The sequence below is a fragment of the Leptodactylus fuscus genome, chromosome 9, assembly GCF_031893055.1.
Source record: "Leptodactylus fuscus isolate aLepFus1 chromosome 9, aLepFus1.hap2, whole genome shotgun sequence".
NCBI lineage: Eukaryota > Metazoa > Chordata > Amphibia > Anura > Leptodactylidae > Leptodactylus > Leptodactylus fuscus.
Genome location: NC_134273.1, coordinates 18,414,001 through 18,432,945, shown reverse-complemented (window position 1 = coordinate 18,432,945; position 18,945 = coordinate 18,414,001). Strand labels below are relative to the sequence as shown.

Below are 18,945 nucleotides of genomic sequence, written 5' to 3'. Positions count from 1 at the left end.
ATATATAGATATATAATATAATATATAGAGATGTGGAGAAACGCGTTGCGTATTAAATGCAAAAATAAAATGTAATGACTTTCAGGGCTCTGCAATGCAACACAATAGAAGACATTAGGCCTAAATGATGCAACGCCAATGTGACCTCATTTAATAATTCTCCTGTCACTTAGTCACCGGTGTGAACCAAGCTTTGCATTGTAGACTCCCCCACAAAGGCGGGAAAAAAAAAAATCCTTGGGAATGGCAGAAGGCGAGCTTTGAAATTCCACAGGCTAAATCAAGGAGAAAGTCCTATACACTGAGCCTCTATCAATTAATTTGCTTTCTGCGTCCTGACCTCATCGCGGCAGAGCAGTACAGAGAACTCGCCGGCGCCTTGTTCTAGAATTTTCATCCTTCAACGTTGTCACTTCTCATTCAGCGGTGTGTACTGTCCCTCGACTGAGCGACTTCACTCCTTTTTTTTTTTTTTTTTTTTTTCTTTTCTATTGGTTTTATCTAAAGAAACCATGTCAGTTCATGAAATGTTCTATCTCCAAAGGAAGACATGCATGCAACGCTCGCCTCTGTTCAGGTCTAATCAGGCATACTGAAATCTCTCAAGCAAAAATCAGTGCTGGGTGGGAAGATGGGCCAGGAATTATTTTCATGCACGGCATTGTCTCAAACATCTCATTTTTGTAAATCTCCTTTCAGGGTAGATGCATATGTCTTAGTGTGCACACAATGCAGATGTCAAGCCGTTTTTAGCTGTCGCTTGTATTTAGCGGACCCTATAATCAGGTATATATAGTCTTGTAATCAAGGTGGCCAAGTAAGCGTTGCCTATCGAAATCACCGTTCTATTAATGGTGACCTGTAGGAAGGGCTTGGGCCCTGGCAAAGAAGCTTTAGGGCACACTAATCCTAAAGCAGAAAGCTCATACAAATGCAGCTTATAGAAAGACCTGCTAATATCATTCACACATATGTATGAGAGCCTAGGAACTGGAGATATGTGCGATAATGTAGTGGTCATTTTGCTAGATTTCATGTCTCGTAATCCCATTGCCTCTCACTAGTTTATAAAGATGGGAACCATCCATTATGTTTCGTTGGATAGAAGAGATGAGATGAATATATGTAACTATTCTGTCCTTTTAATATAAAAAATCCATAATGTCCAACATATGCAAAGCTTTTGCTTGCAAAAATTGTGGCGATTTAACCCATGCGGTCACATCTGTTTTGAATCATGTCCTCCGTAAAATAGAGGCACTGTGTCTCTTAAGGAGCCACCTTACTCCGTTCAAGGTCTTACAGGACGATACATGGCCAGCTAAGGATTTGCAAAAAAAAGATTCGCCCTTGATGGAAAAAGGTGAACTTGCTCTAGCACCACCTTTTGAAATATAGCACCCTATAGGTCAATGCTTGAGTTTCCTTAAACCCAGAGATATGATTAGGGATTAAAGCCAAGCCAGAATATCTCTTTAGTCATTAGAGCAAGTTCTCCCTTTTCCACCAAGGAGAACTTATTTGCATATTCTTTTCTCTGTAAAATAGACAATCGCTCTCGAGATTGATCCTACAGACAAGGTTGTTCAACCTTTCAGGGCTCATTAAAGCACCATAGGGTTTCCATCAGATCCGAGTGTGAAATGCTCTACAGAGAGCCTCGTAGAAATAATCAAAGGGGTTGAGGAGAAATATAACATATTCCTTTGTTCAACGAACCATATGTGGCTGCTAAGATCGCTGTCAAAGTAAGTCTTATCCAAGACGCAATTTGTAGTTCTGGGCCCCAATGCAAAACTTGTAACGGGGCCCCCAAATGTTGTTTAGCATTGTATTAGTTTCCTTATATGGGGGCTCAAGGATTGATTTCATCCTCTTGTACCCCCTAAAGTTACACCTCAATTCCAACATCTACCCGTTAGCTATTAGAACGCGGTGTAGAAGTTAAGACGTGTCCTGAACGGAGCCAAGTCACTTGCATTCCAAAAATGTTCATCTATACAATATTTTATTATTTCAATGTTAGAATATTGGTCTATACTTTTTAGACTCTCATGGAAGTAGTCATCGATGGCTTGGATGTACAAGACTTTCTTAAGGCTTCCTGTTCAGTAGTATGATTGACGAAATGTCTGGGTAGCCTCTCCCTAACTTGATCTGGCTGCTTACGGATAACACGATTATATTCATTGGGATTATCGATTCTTTAGTGTCCATTTGTAAAATAATGATGCCTTTGACTTCGAGGACAGTTGCATTGTGGTTTCTCTCCAGTAGAGGGCAATGTTGGTAACATTCATTATGCCTCATGCATAGGGGCAGTAAATGCTACTATGGAGTTATCTGTATTGCTATGTGGTGTTGACGAGTTTTGTTAGGAAGGGTTAAACATTTTGGGGGTTGGGGTGGGATCGTAGTGATGTTACACGTTGTTCCCACCTACTATGTGTAGAGAAACGTGTTGGCTCATTGACTATATGAGAGACGTGTAATGGTCTGCACATTTCACTTGTCTGTTTTGCGGTTCAGAACTCTTTATATCACACGGCTCCATTCCTCAGCTGCCTTTTTGTGTTCTCTACAGCTAGTCGTGCATTGCTTGACACATTTTCCAAGCTACGTATTAAAAAAAAAAAAAAAAAAAATTCGTCAAGCTCAAGGCTATCTTTAAACAAGATTTTGTGTCTCTCTTTAATTGCGTTTTCCAATTTTCTTTCCACAGTGCCTACAACCGTAGTGGCAGAAACACCACCAGTTCAGCTACTCGAGACAACCGTATCAACCACCACCACGACTTCACAGAAAGCTCTAATTAGCACTACATCGGCAGCAGGTACAAAAGAAGGAAGTAAAGGACTCAAGCCTCCAGCGGTCCTTTCTACCACAAAGAATCCTCCGCCAACCAGCGTCTTCCCTTTGCCGGAGAAGTTCTGTCTAGCTAGGGATTTGAAGGGGATCAGTTGGCCGCAGACACAGAGAGGCATGCTTGTGGAACGCCCCTGCCCCAAAGGAACTCGAGGTGCATTATTATTTTTGTTGCATCCAACATTCTGATGTCTAGCTGCTTAATACAATCAGGATCTCTATAAAATAATCTTTTACGTGTCCTGTTCCATATGGAGCATTTATAGGAAGTTGAGTATGAAGGTGACGGAGGTCAGAGTTCTCTCTGTATTGTGATGGTGGCCAGGATTACAAAAATTGGTGCACTATAAAAAATATAGGGCTACAATCTGCATTCCAACTATGCAGTTGTTCCTTGTAATTTGGTCGGAGTTGCTGGATTATTACAATCTCACTTTGACATGAGTTGGCTTTTGACCTCCGAACCTTCATTGCCTTCGAAATGTTTTTTGACGAGTGTTGTGTTCACGTGACTCGATATTTATTATCTTTTTCATTACGATAGGAACCGCTTCATACCTCTGTTTGATCACCACTGGAACCTGGAACGAAAGGGGCCCAGATCTTAGCAATTGTACCTCTCATTGGGTCAACCAGCTGGCCCAAAAGGTTGGTCAGATAACCTCCTGACATTTGGACTGTTCCTTGACTTGCCCTAATCTACTTTTAGATCCGATCTATTGACTTTCTATTTTTATGGTTTTGCGTTACAGATCAGGAGTGGAGAAAATGCTGCTAACCTGGCTAATGATTTGGCAAAGTACACTAAAGAGCCGGTGTTTGCCGGTGACATCAGCTCGACAATTAGACTGATGGAACAGCTGGTGGACATCTTGGATGCTCAGTTACAAGACTTGAAGCCTAGCGAGAAGGACTCTGTTGGGCGCAGCTATAACAAGGTAAGACTTTGTGATGGTGAAGGATGATATTGCGTTTATTCCAGATCTTGGTCCTCAGTGTTGCCATGAATGGTTCATCCTTGAACCTTGAGGGTCTGTTTTTATATCTTAGAATATTCTCTTTATATATTGCTTGTCGGAGTCAAGGTTATAACAAGTTCTTAGCGTGTAGATCCTTGTCCGTTCTTGAACCTGTTATCGGAACATCCCAAAGGTAGCCATACCTAAGCAATAACGCCATTTCCATGTCAATCCAACATCTTGCAATTACTTCTAGTGATGACTGTATCATATTTATATTAGCAATATGGCTGCCTTTGCTTGTACAGTTCCCCAACCTGTTTCCAATTTGGTTTTACATCACTGAAAAAATATATCGTTTCAATCTAATATTCTGGTTCTCTTTCTGCAAAGCTGCAAAAGCGAGAGAAGACTTGCAGAGTTTACTTAAAGGTATTATTTCTAATTACCTCCCTATGTCTTGTGGCTCCCTACCACCACGCTACGCGTTTCTCTGTCTTTGATGCTCAGCAGCCAGTCGGCCTAGGCTCAGCCCAGAGCTGGAGGGACTTCATGAATACCTTGCAATTACCTAAGCGGCTGCGCTGCACGCATCAAAATCCAGCGAACGCACTACATATGCATGTGATAAAGCACCGTGATAGACTGCACCACTATGAATGCGTTTAAGAATAATCACCGCCCTATCGGCCTGTGTATTAACAGGTGCGATCCACGTTTCACGCTTTCTCTTTCAGTTCTATGCTTTGATTAGAATCATTATTTGCAATTTAAGGGGAAAAAAATGTGTTTTTAATGCACTGGCATTTCTAATTTTCCTTATTATGCATCACCCCTGTCACCGGCAGCTGTGTATTACACTGCGTCCTGACCTTAATTTCTGACCGGTGTCATTTGTGTTGCTCTCAAATGAGTTCCTTGGTCCAGATAAGAAAAATAAACCTCTTTTTAAATTACGAATCAAACGCAGTCTTCCACTATGCAAATGAAACAATTCCCTTCCTGGTGACAGAGGACTCATTTGAACTCGAGATTAGAAGCCTCAATCTGTGTTTCTTTGTGACTAATGAAGCCGGCCTCGACAGAGCAATTTCTGTCCCACTTCAGTTAATGGCTAAAGCCGTATCAACCGGAGCTTTTGACTATTCTGCTTTTCTGTTAGAGCAAGAGAAATCCGTCAGTGGCATTTGGACGCGTCTGCGGCACTACCTGCGTTGACTGACTATGCAGGAATAAAGGATATTAAGATGGATTAGAATAATTAATCTTCCTCTCGCAGATGCTTTGGGACCACCTTTAACTTTCTCACTCGTCTTTCTAAACCGTAGAATTTCGAGGCTGAATAGTAGAATTCGGGTTTTTCCTTTAGAAGCTTTTAATGGTCTTCAAAGTCTATTCCACTGGCTGGGAATTAGATTTCAATTTTGGCTCGCTAATTTGCAGGTGGCGGAGGGGAGGGGGGGGGGGATGAAGCTTCAAGGTGACCTGTACTGATCAGTCTTATGATATATATTAACTGGACTCGTTTACCGAAAATTTACATTTTTGTGACGTGACCATGAGAAGGTTCTTGTCTAGGTTGGCTCAGTGGTTGGATGGTACGTTGAATGGTCAGTGGAGATCTCAAAATAACATATCGCTCACTCCGTATCACTCACTATCCCAAGTGGGGATCACAATCTAATTTCCCTATTGGTATGTGGTGTTTACCTTGGTTGGAGTTGAACCCCGTACCTTTTTGGTAAGGTCACTTAGATATGTAGGCATATACCATTTTTTTGCAATTCACAGCAGTTTGGGATTGCAATGGAAAAGAAGTTTAATGAGATATGCAAATTAAATTGCCTGTGCCCTGAGGACAATCTCTGCAAGTGCTACAGATCTTGGCTGGTAAACCACTCTTAATGTTATCATGACATTGATTGACAGGCTGTCACTATACGCTATACTGAAATGAAATGCAGCCTAGCATGGTGAGGACAGCTCATGGGCAGGGTCTGAAATTAGACACATGAGCAAGATTCCAATACAGCATACAGGCTGGTGCCATCAATTGAAAGTAAGAGGTAGTCATTGATCGGAGTTCACCAGTAAGCCCTGAAACCTTTAGGACCACCTGCAGTGCACTTGTGATGTCATTGGTGTAAAATATTTTTGTAGGCAATACACTATCAACTTCAGAAAATGGTGTGTGCTCTCATTTTTGTAAGTGTCGTGAATCCTTTGGATGGTAAACTCAGCTCATGAGACCAATTTTGGGCAGGGTTCATAAAAGGTTTTTTGGGCTGGATTTTGACGCGGAAATCAATGGGAGCCGGTCATTTCCTTTTTACAGTTTGTTCCCACTCACGGAAAAAAGAAGCGACCTGCCCCTTCTTCAGGTGGATTCCACCTCGCGACACCAAACCCCCCCACCCCCCGACTAAGCCCATTGATTTGGGCCTAATCCGGTGCAGAATGGACTGGATGCCAGTGCACTGACGTTTTTTGGGACCGGAATATGAGGCAGCCTCCGCCTCAAATTCTGGTCCAAAAAACTTACATGTGAACTTGTAGTAGTAGCCACAGTATTGATAGATGTTGGTCAAAGCCAATCTAGGCCAGTTTTTGGTCATGTCGAGAAAAAATTGACCAACTCCAGCTTTCATGAATTAAAGGATCTTTTCTGCTCTTTCTGACCAAAGCTGTTGGCCATTTTAAAGGATTTGGAGTTGGGCTCTGGAAAAATAGGAGTCAGAGTTGGTAGTTTGGCCTGCCGAATCCAAGCCCTGAGATACCTGTGTAGGACACTGTGCTAGGGAGACACAATAGGCAATAATGGTATTGACCAACGCAAATGTAAAATGTCCACCAATCTGTGGACACAACCACCATCACATTTTTCCATAAGACTAGAGCTACACACTAGACAATGACTATTTTGGAACGTTTGGTTTTGTCCCGATAAGGTTTAAACAGACGTATGAACCGAAGCTGTGAATTTATTTGTTTCACACACCCTCGGACTGTGTTGAATTTCTTCTTAGGACATCTTCGAGAAGGATTCTGTTGCCGGCTACCTATGACTGATGATGTGTAGAGTAGGTCTTTGCCCTTGATATTGCATACCTTGCCTCTGTATTTTTTTTCTTGGCAGGACGTCTATGGCCAAATGCCAATCTTTTGCAGGAATACTTTTGCTCGTTGCCTCCCTTTTGGCTTTGATGCCTGGGCATGATGAAGTAACTTGTGTAGATAGGGATTATTTAATAGAAGGTTCAGCCCTATGTATTTTTCATGATGGCAGGCTGCCTAGTTCAAGTACAGTTGAAACACACATGAAATGCCCGATTAGACATTCCCTGGCAAGTTAATAGATGCATTAAATACAGCATGACCAATAATTACCAAAGTATTTTTCTTTTGGCTATATTTTCTTTGCTTTTTTATTTTATTTATTTTTTATTATTTGCCTTGATATATCCTTTATAGTTACTGACAAGCTTACAATTCATTTATTTATGTTCCTGCTCATGACTTTATTTTGTACATGTGTTTCATTCATTCCAGGTGTAGACGTAGTTTATGGCCGCTTCAGTCTAAATAGATTATTGTGTTGTTGTGAACCGAGCCAACATGTAATGACTTCTGTCTCTTGTATACCGGTTGTCCATAAATAGCACAATGAGACTTAACGTTGACATCTTGATTCTCTCAGGCTATTGTAGACACTGTGGACAATCTACTGAGGACTGATGCTTTGGAATCATGGAGAGACATGAATTCATCAGAGCAAGCACACGCTGCCACAATGTTACTGGACACCCTGGAGGAAGGTGCATTTGTGCTGGCGGACAACCTAGCCGACCCTACGAGAGTCACCATGCCTACAACCAATATAGGTATGAACATTGAAGGTCTAGAACATACAGTCCTATGCAGTCGTTTGAGGAAATATTAGGCATATTTTCAAAAATAAAAGTGAATTAAGAATTATCAGTATTTGGTGTGACCTTTGCCCTTTGTCTTCCAGAAGTTCTTCTCGGTACTTGCAGCCAGTTTTTGCCAGAGCTCGGCAGGGGGCTTGTTCCTGCCATCCTGGAGAACTAAGCACAGATCTTCTTTGGATGTAGGCTTGCTCCAAACCTTCACATAGTCCAAGAAAGACTGGTTGCTGTTGATATCAGGCCCCTGTATGGGCGCCATATCATCAACTTTGCATGTACCGAGAAGAGCTAATGACAGTTTTTGACAGAACTCGGTAGGGAGGTTGTTCCCGCCATCCTGGAGAACTAAGCACAGATCTTCTTTGGATGTAGGCTTGCTCCAATCTTTCACATAATCCAAGACAGACTGGTTGCTGTTTATATCAGGCCCCTGTGTGGGCGCCATATCATCAACTTTGCAAGTACCGAGAAGAGCTAATGACAGTTTTTGACAGAACTCGGCAGCTAGGTTGTTCCCACCATCCTGGAGGACTAAGCACAGGCTTGCTCCAATCCTTCACATAATCCAAGACATACCGGATGATGTTAATATCCGGCCTATGTGTGGGCACTAGAGATGAGTGAGTAGTATTCGATCGAATATCGAATAACATTATAGTCTATGGGAAAAAACAGGAATGTTGTTCTGGTTTCCTTTGAAACCAAAGTTTGACACATTGGATCCTCCAAGTTCCGGAAGTAGCAGGAGCACAAGGAGGTTTTTGCATTGAATTCAATGGAATTTTCCCACGTGGTATTCGACCGATACGAGTATTCGATCGAATAGTTGTATTTGATCGAATACTACTCGCTCATCTCTAGTGGGCGCCATATCATCACTCCTAAGAATGCTTCTCCAGAGAGTGGTCACACCAAATATTAATTTCTTTATTATTATTTTCACATTTTCTCAGTTTTGTTAATTAACAAAAATAAACTCTTAACACTTCTATTTCTGAAAGCCTTCGTACGTTGCAATATTTTCCCCACACCTGCCTACAACTTTTGCTCATCCCTGTAACTATAGCGTTTGATAGCACGTCATCCTTGCAATTATTAAATTTCCTTAATTGCTAATTAACGAGGGAGGTTTACTGTGATTCTTGTGATATTAATTGAATTTTTGTTTTAGCGTTGATTGTACAGGGAGAGCAGACTGTGTAAATAGGTTCCCTCAGCAAAGTAAAGTTTAGCTTGGGGAGCGTGAAATGGAGGCTTTGAAAATTCCCAGGTTTGCAGGTATATTGAGTTGTTCTAAGCCTACCTAATACCAAAGGAGCTAAAAACCAGAATATCTTGTAACGTAACATTATAACGCTATTAAACAGTGTTCTGCTGTGGGGCTGCAGATTTAGATTTCAATGTGCCTTTCATATAACTTAAGCACAGTTTTCTATTAACAAGAGACTAACAGAGCCGTTCCACTGTTTCCCCTGCACACATGTTGAGGGAACTCATAATAGCTGCATTGTAACACTACTGTCGTCTTTCTCGACTCTTGTTCACCGTAACCAGTTCTCGAAGTGGCTGTGCTCAATACAGAGGGCCAGGTGCAAGAGTTGAGATTTCCTCAGGGCAACAACGAAGATAACCTGATCCAGCTCTCCGCAAACACCGTCAAACAGAACAGCAGGAATGGTAAGTCGCTGGGCACATGTTGCGACCGCTATTGTTCCAACTCTCAGATCTGTAACTTTAGCATTGGAATTGTTTATTAGCAAAGGGTGATTCCTTTAAGAACGGCAGAAACATCTGTAGAGCAGCTCTCGTTTCGGCTGCGCTTAACTTTAATGAGGGTCTGCGGATTTGGCTTGTTAGAGTTACAACACTACTTATTACGGGTGACGGCAGGGCACTGTTCTCTATTTACTGATTTATTCTTCTGTTGTCTGCCAGGGTTAGCCAAGTTGGTCTTCATCAAGTACAAGAGCCTGGGCCAGTTCCTCAGCACGGAAAACGCCACCATCAAACTGGGCAACGATCTAACCGGCCGGAACAGCACACGGGTCGCCGTGAACTCTGACGTGATTGCCGCCTCCATAAACAAGGAATCGAGTCGCGTGTTCTTAACCGACCCGGTGTACTTCACACTCAAGCACATTGATGTGAGTGGCCATGTTGAGTTGTCTACAAAGTTAAAAGATCGAGAAGTAATTCGGGAAGGGGGGGTTGGGGTTGGGTTATCGGACTATTAGAAAGAAAAGTTTCCATCAGGATTCGAGATGTGCCTCCGGGTCACAAGGAGAATTTCTTTCAGTCATCGAACATAAAATTAAATGAAACTCGGATCAGTGATTATTAGAACTTAAGTGTATTCTTAATGAAAGCTAATTCAGTAGCGACATGAAAATGTAAATGAGTCTAATTCATTTGTGAGTGAAAATTAACTCTTACCTTAGCAGCGGGGCAGCTTAATCTAAACTCTGATTACTCTGTATAAATTAGCAGGTTTAGATGCCTCCAAGTGTAAAATCAGCTCTGGATGTCAACGTTGGCAAAGGCTTCGTAAATAGTGGCAATCGCTGCAAATCTTTTTTCCATACCGTTTGTCCTTGAGTGTTAAGGTGGCCGTAAACGACAGCCAAACCTGCCAAATTTGGCGCAACCATCTAACTATCAAATGTGTGAGGAGCACTTTGAAGGGTTCACGTTGGATTTCAACATGGCCGATCCTTTGTTCTCTTGGGAGATGGGCACGCTCAGCTTGGTGGTCTATGTTTGTAGAGGGGTGGATGGGAGTCATGGCCAGTCTCTTCTCACCGAAAGGTTGCCTTCATCTCATACTGATGGAGGCAACGGGATTTTATAACCTCATTCATTGCGGTTTCTGTTTTCAGTAGTTTCACAGACGCCCATATTATATAGCTCCCATGTTCTGTTTTATCTTCTGATCTTTTGAACATGAGGGACCACGCCTGTTCCTTGTGAAGACATGGATTAGCATGTGCAAATTATTTTTAACCTGATGAATCCATTGCTTTAATGTTCATATACATCTTCATTACGTGTTAAATCCCCCCCCAAAAAAAAAATAAAAAAAAAAAATAGTGAAATAAATTCAGGACAGATAATTTCACACCCTTCTGAATGGTATGTTCAAAAATAATTTTGTACAAAATACAATTTTCCGTTCCATTGGGCAATTTGACTGGTAGAGGTACCTCACCGTTATGGGTACGTACTGGTAGCCCCTGTTCTTATAAGGCCCGGTTCATATCTACATTCAGGTTTTCATTCGGGACGTCCGCTTAAGGACCCCCCGAATGGAAACCTATACACATAAAAAAGTGGTTACCTAAGGAAACCCCCAAACCCCATAGGCTATAATATGGCCCGTGTGGTTTTTTTCCTCGGTTTCAGCACTTTTCACAGTACTGTTCTCTCCACGTTTCATGCAGAAACCGCACAGACCGCATTATAATCTATTGGAATATTTTCAATTCTTTATTTATTTTTTTTTATTACATGCAGATGTGAACAGGTTGATTTTTGGGTGGTGGAGGGTTTTTTTTTGTATTTTCTTTCTTTTCTGAGCTGAAAGTAGATGCAGTGATTATTGTGGAGTTTGTTGCTCTCCTTAGTCAGCTCCCTTACTGTGTAACACTGAGTAGATTTCTGTAGTGCTTTATCTCATTCAGCGCTAAATAATGGATTTTCTGTCCTTGAAAGAAAAGTGCTGCAGCTAAGAGCTGTTAAAAAAAGAACCTTGGAGACTTGGAATGATCCTGATAACAGGGAATAAGATCTAAAGCACGTTCTGTTCGAAAGTTTAGACAAGGCTTGTTCATTGTGTCTGGTTCTCGGTGAATTGATAGGTCGCCTTCCCTTATGGTTACAGCCTATACAGTGGCTATCTCCATTACATTGGTTGTATCATTGTTCCCGTTCTGCAATATTTTGAAGATTCTACACCAATGAGTTGCTCCACCTTGTTTTTCCACAGTAATTTCCCGTAACTGCTTATTTCTTCTGCATTGGTCTTCATCAATGTGCCCGTTGACCACTCGCTCAAAAACAGAAGGGTACTGCATATCTTGTACGACTGTACAAAACAAACCTAAACCCTTAGCCTATCCTTAAGTTGCAAGTTCAGGCCGTTACATTGGTTGTATCATTGTTCCCGTTCTGCTATATTTTGAAGATTCTCCACCAATGAGTTGCTCCACCTTGTTTTTCCACAGTAATTTCCCGTAACTGCTTATCTCTCCTGCATTGGTCTTCATAAATGTGTCCGTTGACCACTCGCTCAAAAACAGTAGGGCACTGCATATCTTGTATGATTGTACAAAACAAACCTAAACCCTTAACCTATCCTTAAGTTGCAAGTTTAGGCTGTGTATAAAATCCAGGGTGTTCAAGGTTCTAGATCAGGGGTAGGGAACCTTTGGCTCTCCAGCTGCTGTGAAACTACAACTCCCAACATGCTCCATTCACTTCCATGTGAGTTCCAAGAACAGCAGAGCAAGTATGCATGCTGGGAGTTGTAGTTTTGCAACAGCTGGAGAGCCGTACGTTCCCTACCACTGTTCTAGATCATAGAATTTTTGACTACGGTATTTAATGTTTTCTAGGTTTTAATATCAATATTTTTCCACTCTCTTTCTCAGCCTCACAATTATTTTAATGCCAACTGCTCTTTTTGGAACTATTCGGAAAGAACGATGATGGGATTTTGGTCTACGCAGGGATGCCGATTGATAGAAACCAATCTAACTCACACAACCTGTGCTTGCAGCCATTTAACCAATTTTGCCATACTCATGGCCCATCGAGAGATTGTGGTATGTATCTTCTTGCCATTTGTAAAATTATACCAAGGTCAATACCAAGGTCACTTCACTGCCACTGTTCTTTGACCTGTCTATGGAAGAGCTCACACTCTGTATCTGGTGGTGATCTGCTACTCATAGAAGACAATCCAGTCTAAAATCCATATTAAAAAATGTACAGTGACAGAAACCCATTTCTTGTAGCCTGTAGGAAGTGCGCAAAACCGTAGGCCGTTACTTGGGCCTTCTTATGGCTAAGACCTCTATCTTCCAACCAGTATAGGTTGCAAAAAATTGGTGAGGGCGCTGTGCTACTTTATCAGGATTGTCAAATTATTGTATTTACATGTTCCAACAAAAAATTATTCTAGTTTTGTTGGTTTTTAATTTTTTGGATTGGAAATGATCTTGCGCCTGTTCTATAAAAATGATGGCCGGCATCTTTAGTGTGCTTATATAAGAGCACAGGCCGGATTGTTTTTGGATGACTGAGCTTCACTTTACGTACAGGAAAAGGAGAGGGGACGGTTGGAAAGAGGAAGTATAGTGATTGCAAGAACAATGGGCTAAGGAATCTCGGAAATTTTGTAATGATGATTATCACTAACCGATACCTTCTAAAGACGACCCTTTTTTTGATCTTGTGATTGCATGTGTCCGGCTTATTTTTGTTTTTTTCCCTCAAGTCCTTTAGCCCAGTAAAGTTTCATACTAAAACCTTGTGTTTTGTCTTTTTCAGTACAAAGACAGTAGACACGGACAGTTCTTGGATGTCATCACCCGAATGGGAATTGTCATCTCTCTGGTCTGTCTTGCCATCTGTATTTTTACCTTCTGCTTCTTCCGTGGTCTCCAAAGCGATCGAAATACAATACACAAGAATCTGTGCATCAACCTGTTCATTGCGGAGTGTTTGTTCTTGATCAGCATCGATAAAACAAGCAACGCGGTGAGCGTAAAAATAATTTTTTATTTTTCCTAAATTTTCTGATTGGGTTGACCAATCTTTCTAAATTAATGGGGGGTGACAGAGGGTCCAGCAGTGGAGATGTAGATTATACATACTGTATGTAAGAAATTGATCTTGATAGCAGCTTGTCCCGAGCTGGGGTTGCTCATGTTATCGTGTCTGTAAAGGCATGTGGATATAGATGTATTCCTTTAAGGGAACGTGGAACAAAAAATATCATAGATCTTAAATGCTGAAAAATATATAAAGAAATCTTTTTGTCCCAGGATCTCAGCCATGTCTCCTCCGTACTATTCTGTCTGACTGTAAAACAGTTGGCTGATGCGAGACCATCAATGCTCCGTCCTGTTTGCAGTTAGACGAAAAGAAGCCCCACCCCCTTGTTTCATTCCTTCATTTAGATTTCTACTCTAGTCAAAGTTGAAGCCAATCCATAAGGAGAGTAATTCTCCCTTTTCACCTATCCTTTTTGGATTGAACATCAGTAGGGTTCCAGGGGCCCCATGGATCAGCTATTTGAAGTGGCAGTGGCCGTCCATCAGCACTGTTTCTGCATCACAGGCCATTCAACGTCATGCCACATGGCCTGTTTGCAGCTCTGTCCCATTCAAGTGAATGCGATACCAAGCACAGCCACGATACAAATATATGGAGTAGTAAAGAGGCAGCAGCACTCACCAAAATGCTTCAGCCTCTTCAGACAGCTGATGATTGGGGATACTGGACCATCACCAATCTTCAGTTGAAGACTTATCAATAGATAAGCCTCTAAAACCACTTTATCCCCACTGTATGCTGGGTTTCTACAAGATGGTTGGTTTAAGGAAAAAGATGCAGACTGGCAAACAGTTGGGTCATCTATATTTCTTGTTTACTTTCATGGTTCTTTCCCCAGTTAGTGTTCCTTTAAGTGGTTACATACTATCTTTTTGCTTATAGAATTCTACGGGCTTGTATGTCGTTGAATATAGTACTTTGTAGTATTGATTGGATAAACTATATTAATGTTGGTTGAAATAACTTTTTGAGTTTCTTTTGGTTTTGTAATAAGATCTGGTCAGGTACAGCCTAATGTTTGAGCATGAAGTCTTCACTACGTGTTATTGCTTTACATTACATTCCAGAAGTAAAAATTTTCTCATGGCTCTTGATTCCATTTCTTTTGGTTTTTCTTAGATCGCCTGTGCTATTCTTGCTGGTCTCCTTCACTACTTCTTCTTGGCGGCCTTCGCCTGGATGTGCCTGGAAGGAGTCCAACTTTACCTCATGCTTGTGGAAGTATTTGAGAGTGAATATTCAAGGAAAAAGTATTATTATGTTGTCGGTTACCTCTTCCCTGCGATTGTGGTTGGAGTTTCGGCAGCTATCGACTACAAAAGTTATGGAACCGAAAAAGCGTAAGTATATAACGGATAGCGCATTGGCTTTACATTGACAAGTTCAATGGGTTCAATGATTGGTAGAGGTAAAATTTTAAAGGGGGCTTAAAAAATATTAGTGCCGTTACTTGGAGGAGCCTTAATATTCATTTATTGCCGGGGAGGTTGACTATGACTGCCCTGTTGATGGGTCATCAAAAAATCCTAATAAATAGAGCTATAAAAATTGTAATTTTTTATTTTTTTTTTAACCCCCAAAAAATTCCTTTTTACTCTTGTTTCAAAAAAAAAAAAAAGTTTGACTTAAAACACCTTTGTAATTCTAAGAGAATAATGTGGCCATATGAGATTGTTTATTAGACCCCGTAGGGACAGATGAAATGTACTTGTATTAACAGAGAATATATTCAGTCGGTAAGTTCCGAGCATGGAAATAGTGAGTCACCGCGTGAAGCCTGGACTGATAAGTTTATGCATCATTTAGCCTGATATCGAATGTTTCATATATTTTTCTTTTTTTTTTTTACGCTTCTTAAGTCCCACTTGGGTTATTTTTTAATATCCTACTGGTTTCCAGCAGAACATGACAGCTGAACATTTTATGTCTGTTACATTCCAGTGAGACGCCTACTTTGCATATGCCATAAAGATAAAAGGCCAAACTTGAGGATCACAAAAGACTGGCCCGGGCAAAAATAAAAGTCTTTTTCTCCCCTTTCTTTAAATTTTTTTATTTTCTTTAAAGCCGTTCAGATCACAGATCTCCTGCTGAAATCCTAATCTATAAATCAAATAACGTGTAAAGTAAATAAATTATACCCTTGTAACAGAGTCAGATGGCCGCGCTGTGGTTCACTGACAGCCCCTCTGTCTGTTCTGCAAAGATTCCCCAATACCCACATCACGTTGGCACTTCGCAGCGCAGAGATGATTGGTGCGGGGAACTTTTTGTTATGAAGTGTGATTTCCAAACTCATTTGTATTAATTTTATGCTTTTCCATTTGAAAGGTGCTGGCTGAAGGTAGACAACAATTTCATCTGGAGTTTTATTGGTCCAGTGGCTTTCATTATTCTGGTAAGATGTTGTTCTCCTTATCCTTTCATAAATTGTAATTTGCCATTTCTCTGTAAGGTTCCTATTAATGGACCAGATCAGATGTCAAACACATTTTCTGGCTTTGTGTATGGATTATTTCGAGATATGGATTGTCTTGCTGATTAAAAAAAAATAGAATAGGCTCAGAATGGTGCAAAGAAAACTAGAATAGGCTCGAAATGGTGTAAAGAAAACTAGAATAGACTCGGAATGGTGTAAAGAAAACTAGAATAGGCTCGGAATGGTGTAAAGAAAACTAGAATAGACTCGGAATGGTGTAAAGAAAACTAGAATAGGCTCGCAATGGTGTAGCAAAAAATAGAATAGGCTTGGAATGGTGTAAAGAAAAATAGAATAGGCTCAGAATGATGTAAAGAAAAATAGAATAGGCTCAGAATGATGTAAAGAAAAATAGAATAGGCTTGAAATGGTATATATAAAAAAAAAAAAAAAAAAGCATAGGCTCGGAATGGTGTAGAGAAAATACAATAGGCTCGGAATGGTGTAAAAAAAAAATAGAATAGGCTTGGAATGGTGTAAAAAAAAATAGAATAGGCTTATAATGGTGTAAAATAAAATAGAATAGGCTCATAATGGTGTAAAATAAAATAGAATAGGCTCATAATGGTGTAAAGAAACATAGAATAGGCTCGGAATGGTGTAAAGAAAAATAGAATAGGCTCATAATGGTGTAAAAAAATAGAATAGGCTCGGAATGGTGTAAAGAAAAATAGAATTGTACTGGCCTCAATGATCCCTTGACACTTTCCAGATTTTCCCTCTGGGTTATTTTATTGTAGGTGTGATTCCCTTCAACCAGTGATTGGTTGAAACGTAATTATGGGGACCAGGGAATAGGAGTGGTAAGGGATCCGTAAGTTGAGTATTGCCACTTTTTATTTTTATTAACCCCTTCTGAGCTGCTTGTTAAAAAAAAAAAAAAAAAAAAAAAAAAAAAAAGTTTACCAGCAGGAAAACCCATTTAATGGGTTCTAATGTAGGAAGTAAGCCGATGCTGCTGATGGACAACTCTTATAGAAGATCTCCACTTCGAAAGTAGTTGCTTCTATTGATTATTGGTCGTCCTAATGTGTTCTTCACCTGGGCCCTTCTCATAATGAGAGCAAAACTGCTGTCGAATGTGACAAATTGATGTAAATTGTTGTAATTGCTCCTTGTAAGGAGATCTCGAGTGAGGCCGAACCCTATTAAGTTTCCCTGTTGACTTGTAAAAATGTGTCTAGCCCATTTCTTACGATGCGCTGATGTCATAATAACATGTACTCTGCCTCGTGTATCAGATGGAAACATCTGTGAGTAGTCTTCCTTAGACTTTATGGAGGTAGCAGTGAGATTTATCGGTCTTGCTGGTACAGGTTGCTCGCCACCTGGAACCTATTATAAAGCTGATAACAAATGTTCACTCCATCTTTGTATCTGTTTAGAAAAATGACAGCATTTGGGTGGAGACGCTTTCCTGAACTATTAACTGCATTTTTGTTAGCACCGTAAGAGAATCCCTTGGGTGTCCTCATGTGCCCAACTAAATAGGAAGGGACAAATGCAATTCATTGTTCAGTGCAGGCGTTTAAGAAGAATCATTCTTCTTATACTACATCATTTGCAGTAGCACAAAATATGGGATTATATTACTAGTGATGTTTTTGGGATTTACTTCATGCATTATCCCATTTGTCTTATTCTTACACTGTATACTGTTATACTTGATGGGAAGCATGTATTTTACAGATGTGATTGTGTAGGTTATGGCAACGTCACCCACAAAAATAGAAATCTAAAAAGGGTTTTCTTAAAGGGACGGCCTGACCAATTAAAATTTTTGAAAATCGTCTCAGAATAGTGTAAGCCAGTTGGTCAGAAAGTCCAACTCCATTAAAATGAGGCAGAAGAGTAATACTTCATAGACATCTACTTCCTGCACACACAGGAAATGGCCGCTCAGTCGATCGGTAGCTTCAGCCGTGACCTGCCTCATCCAGTGCAAACGGGAATAGTCATTTCCACTACAACAATGAACAACTCTTAAAACTTGGGGAAATTTATCAAACCCTGAACTTCAGAATACTGGGATAAAAAATTACAAATAGGGACTTGCAAATTTTTAAGCTTATTTGTGCAAAAGTTTTGCAAAATTTTGCAATTTTACTGGGCTCACTTTGCTTTCGAAAAGTGGACGGGAAAGTGGCCATGGTTGGCCTGTCTAGTTGTCTGTATACCAGATTTATGGAATGCAACTTTAGAAATTTTTTGCAATTTTTAAAAAAAAGTAGCATAGAAAGTGGAATAACATTTTAGGACAGGACTGGTCGCCTTATAGGTGCGCAAAATTTATCAGACAATGTGGGACACTTGATGAATGGGGCGTGAGTTAGATCAATGCAGATTCCAACACAACGGACTCTCCCGTGATCAATTCTCTCCATTGTCTTTGGTTAGTGTTGGGGTACAAACCTAAGTCATAATACACAGTCTCTACAATCTGTCTGCAGATTGGCAGTGGTGCTGTGTTGCGCCACTATGTGGTGCCCATGAGGCACGCAAAGGTGTAGTATGGATCCATAGTGTCCTATAAATGCCACGTTCGGGATCCATAAGGGAGCGTTGAGGCCAAGAGGCATAGACTCTGTGCGTCAATCGAATCTGGGACGTATGCAAAAATATTTCAGAAAAAAAATTGCCCTCGAACCTCAATAGGTGAAAAGATCTGGTGGAACCATTTTGGCTACCCTTGAATTATAGGCATATGGTTACACATTAATGCACAAGTGATGGGGACAAATTTCTTTTGTTTGATTTGCATTAGAAGACGTATAATAACGTTATGTCTTTACGTTCATGTCACCTTTGGATAATTATAATTTCGATATCACTCTGATTTTTAATGGTTAACAAAGTTTCGACTTCTGCTATGATACGGACG

At 40.6% G+C, this 18,945-nt stretch overlaps 1 protein-coding gene across 23 annotated transcripts in view; it reads left to right on the top strand.

Moving 5' to 3' along the window:
- The window catches only part of ADGRL2 (adhesion G protein-coupled receptor L2), a 145,342-nt gene that overhangs the window by 104,935 nt on the left and 21,462 nt on the right, over positions 1-18,945 (top strand). For 16 of the 23 annotated variants that reach the window (XM_075287014.1, XM_075287019.1, XM_075287012.1 and 13 more), the window contains exons 5-15: positions 2,723-3,019; positions 3,410-3,513; positions 3,618-3,803; positions 4,218-4,256; positions 7,522-7,705; positions 9,305-9,427; positions 9,686-9,894; positions 12,397-12,570; positions 13,298-13,507; positions 14,705-14,925; positions 15,917-15,983. In XM_075287014.1, coding sequence (XP_075143115.1) covers positions 2,723-3,019; positions 3,410-3,513; positions 3,618-3,803; positions 4,218-4,256; positions 7,522-7,705; positions 9,305-9,427; positions 9,686-9,894; positions 12,397-12,570; positions 13,298-13,507; positions 14,705-14,925; positions 15,917-15,983 — 1,814 coding nt within the window. The remainder of the gene's footprint in view (positions 1-2,722; positions 3,020-3,409; positions 3,514-3,617; positions 3,804-4,217; positions 4,257-7,521; positions 7,706-9,304; positions 9,428-9,685; positions 9,895-12,396; positions 12,571-13,297; positions 13,508-14,704; positions 14,926-15,916; positions 15,984-18,945) is intronic. The other 7 variants (XM_075287034.1, XM_075287013.1, XM_075287022.1 and 4 more) reach the window with 1 other exon arrangement.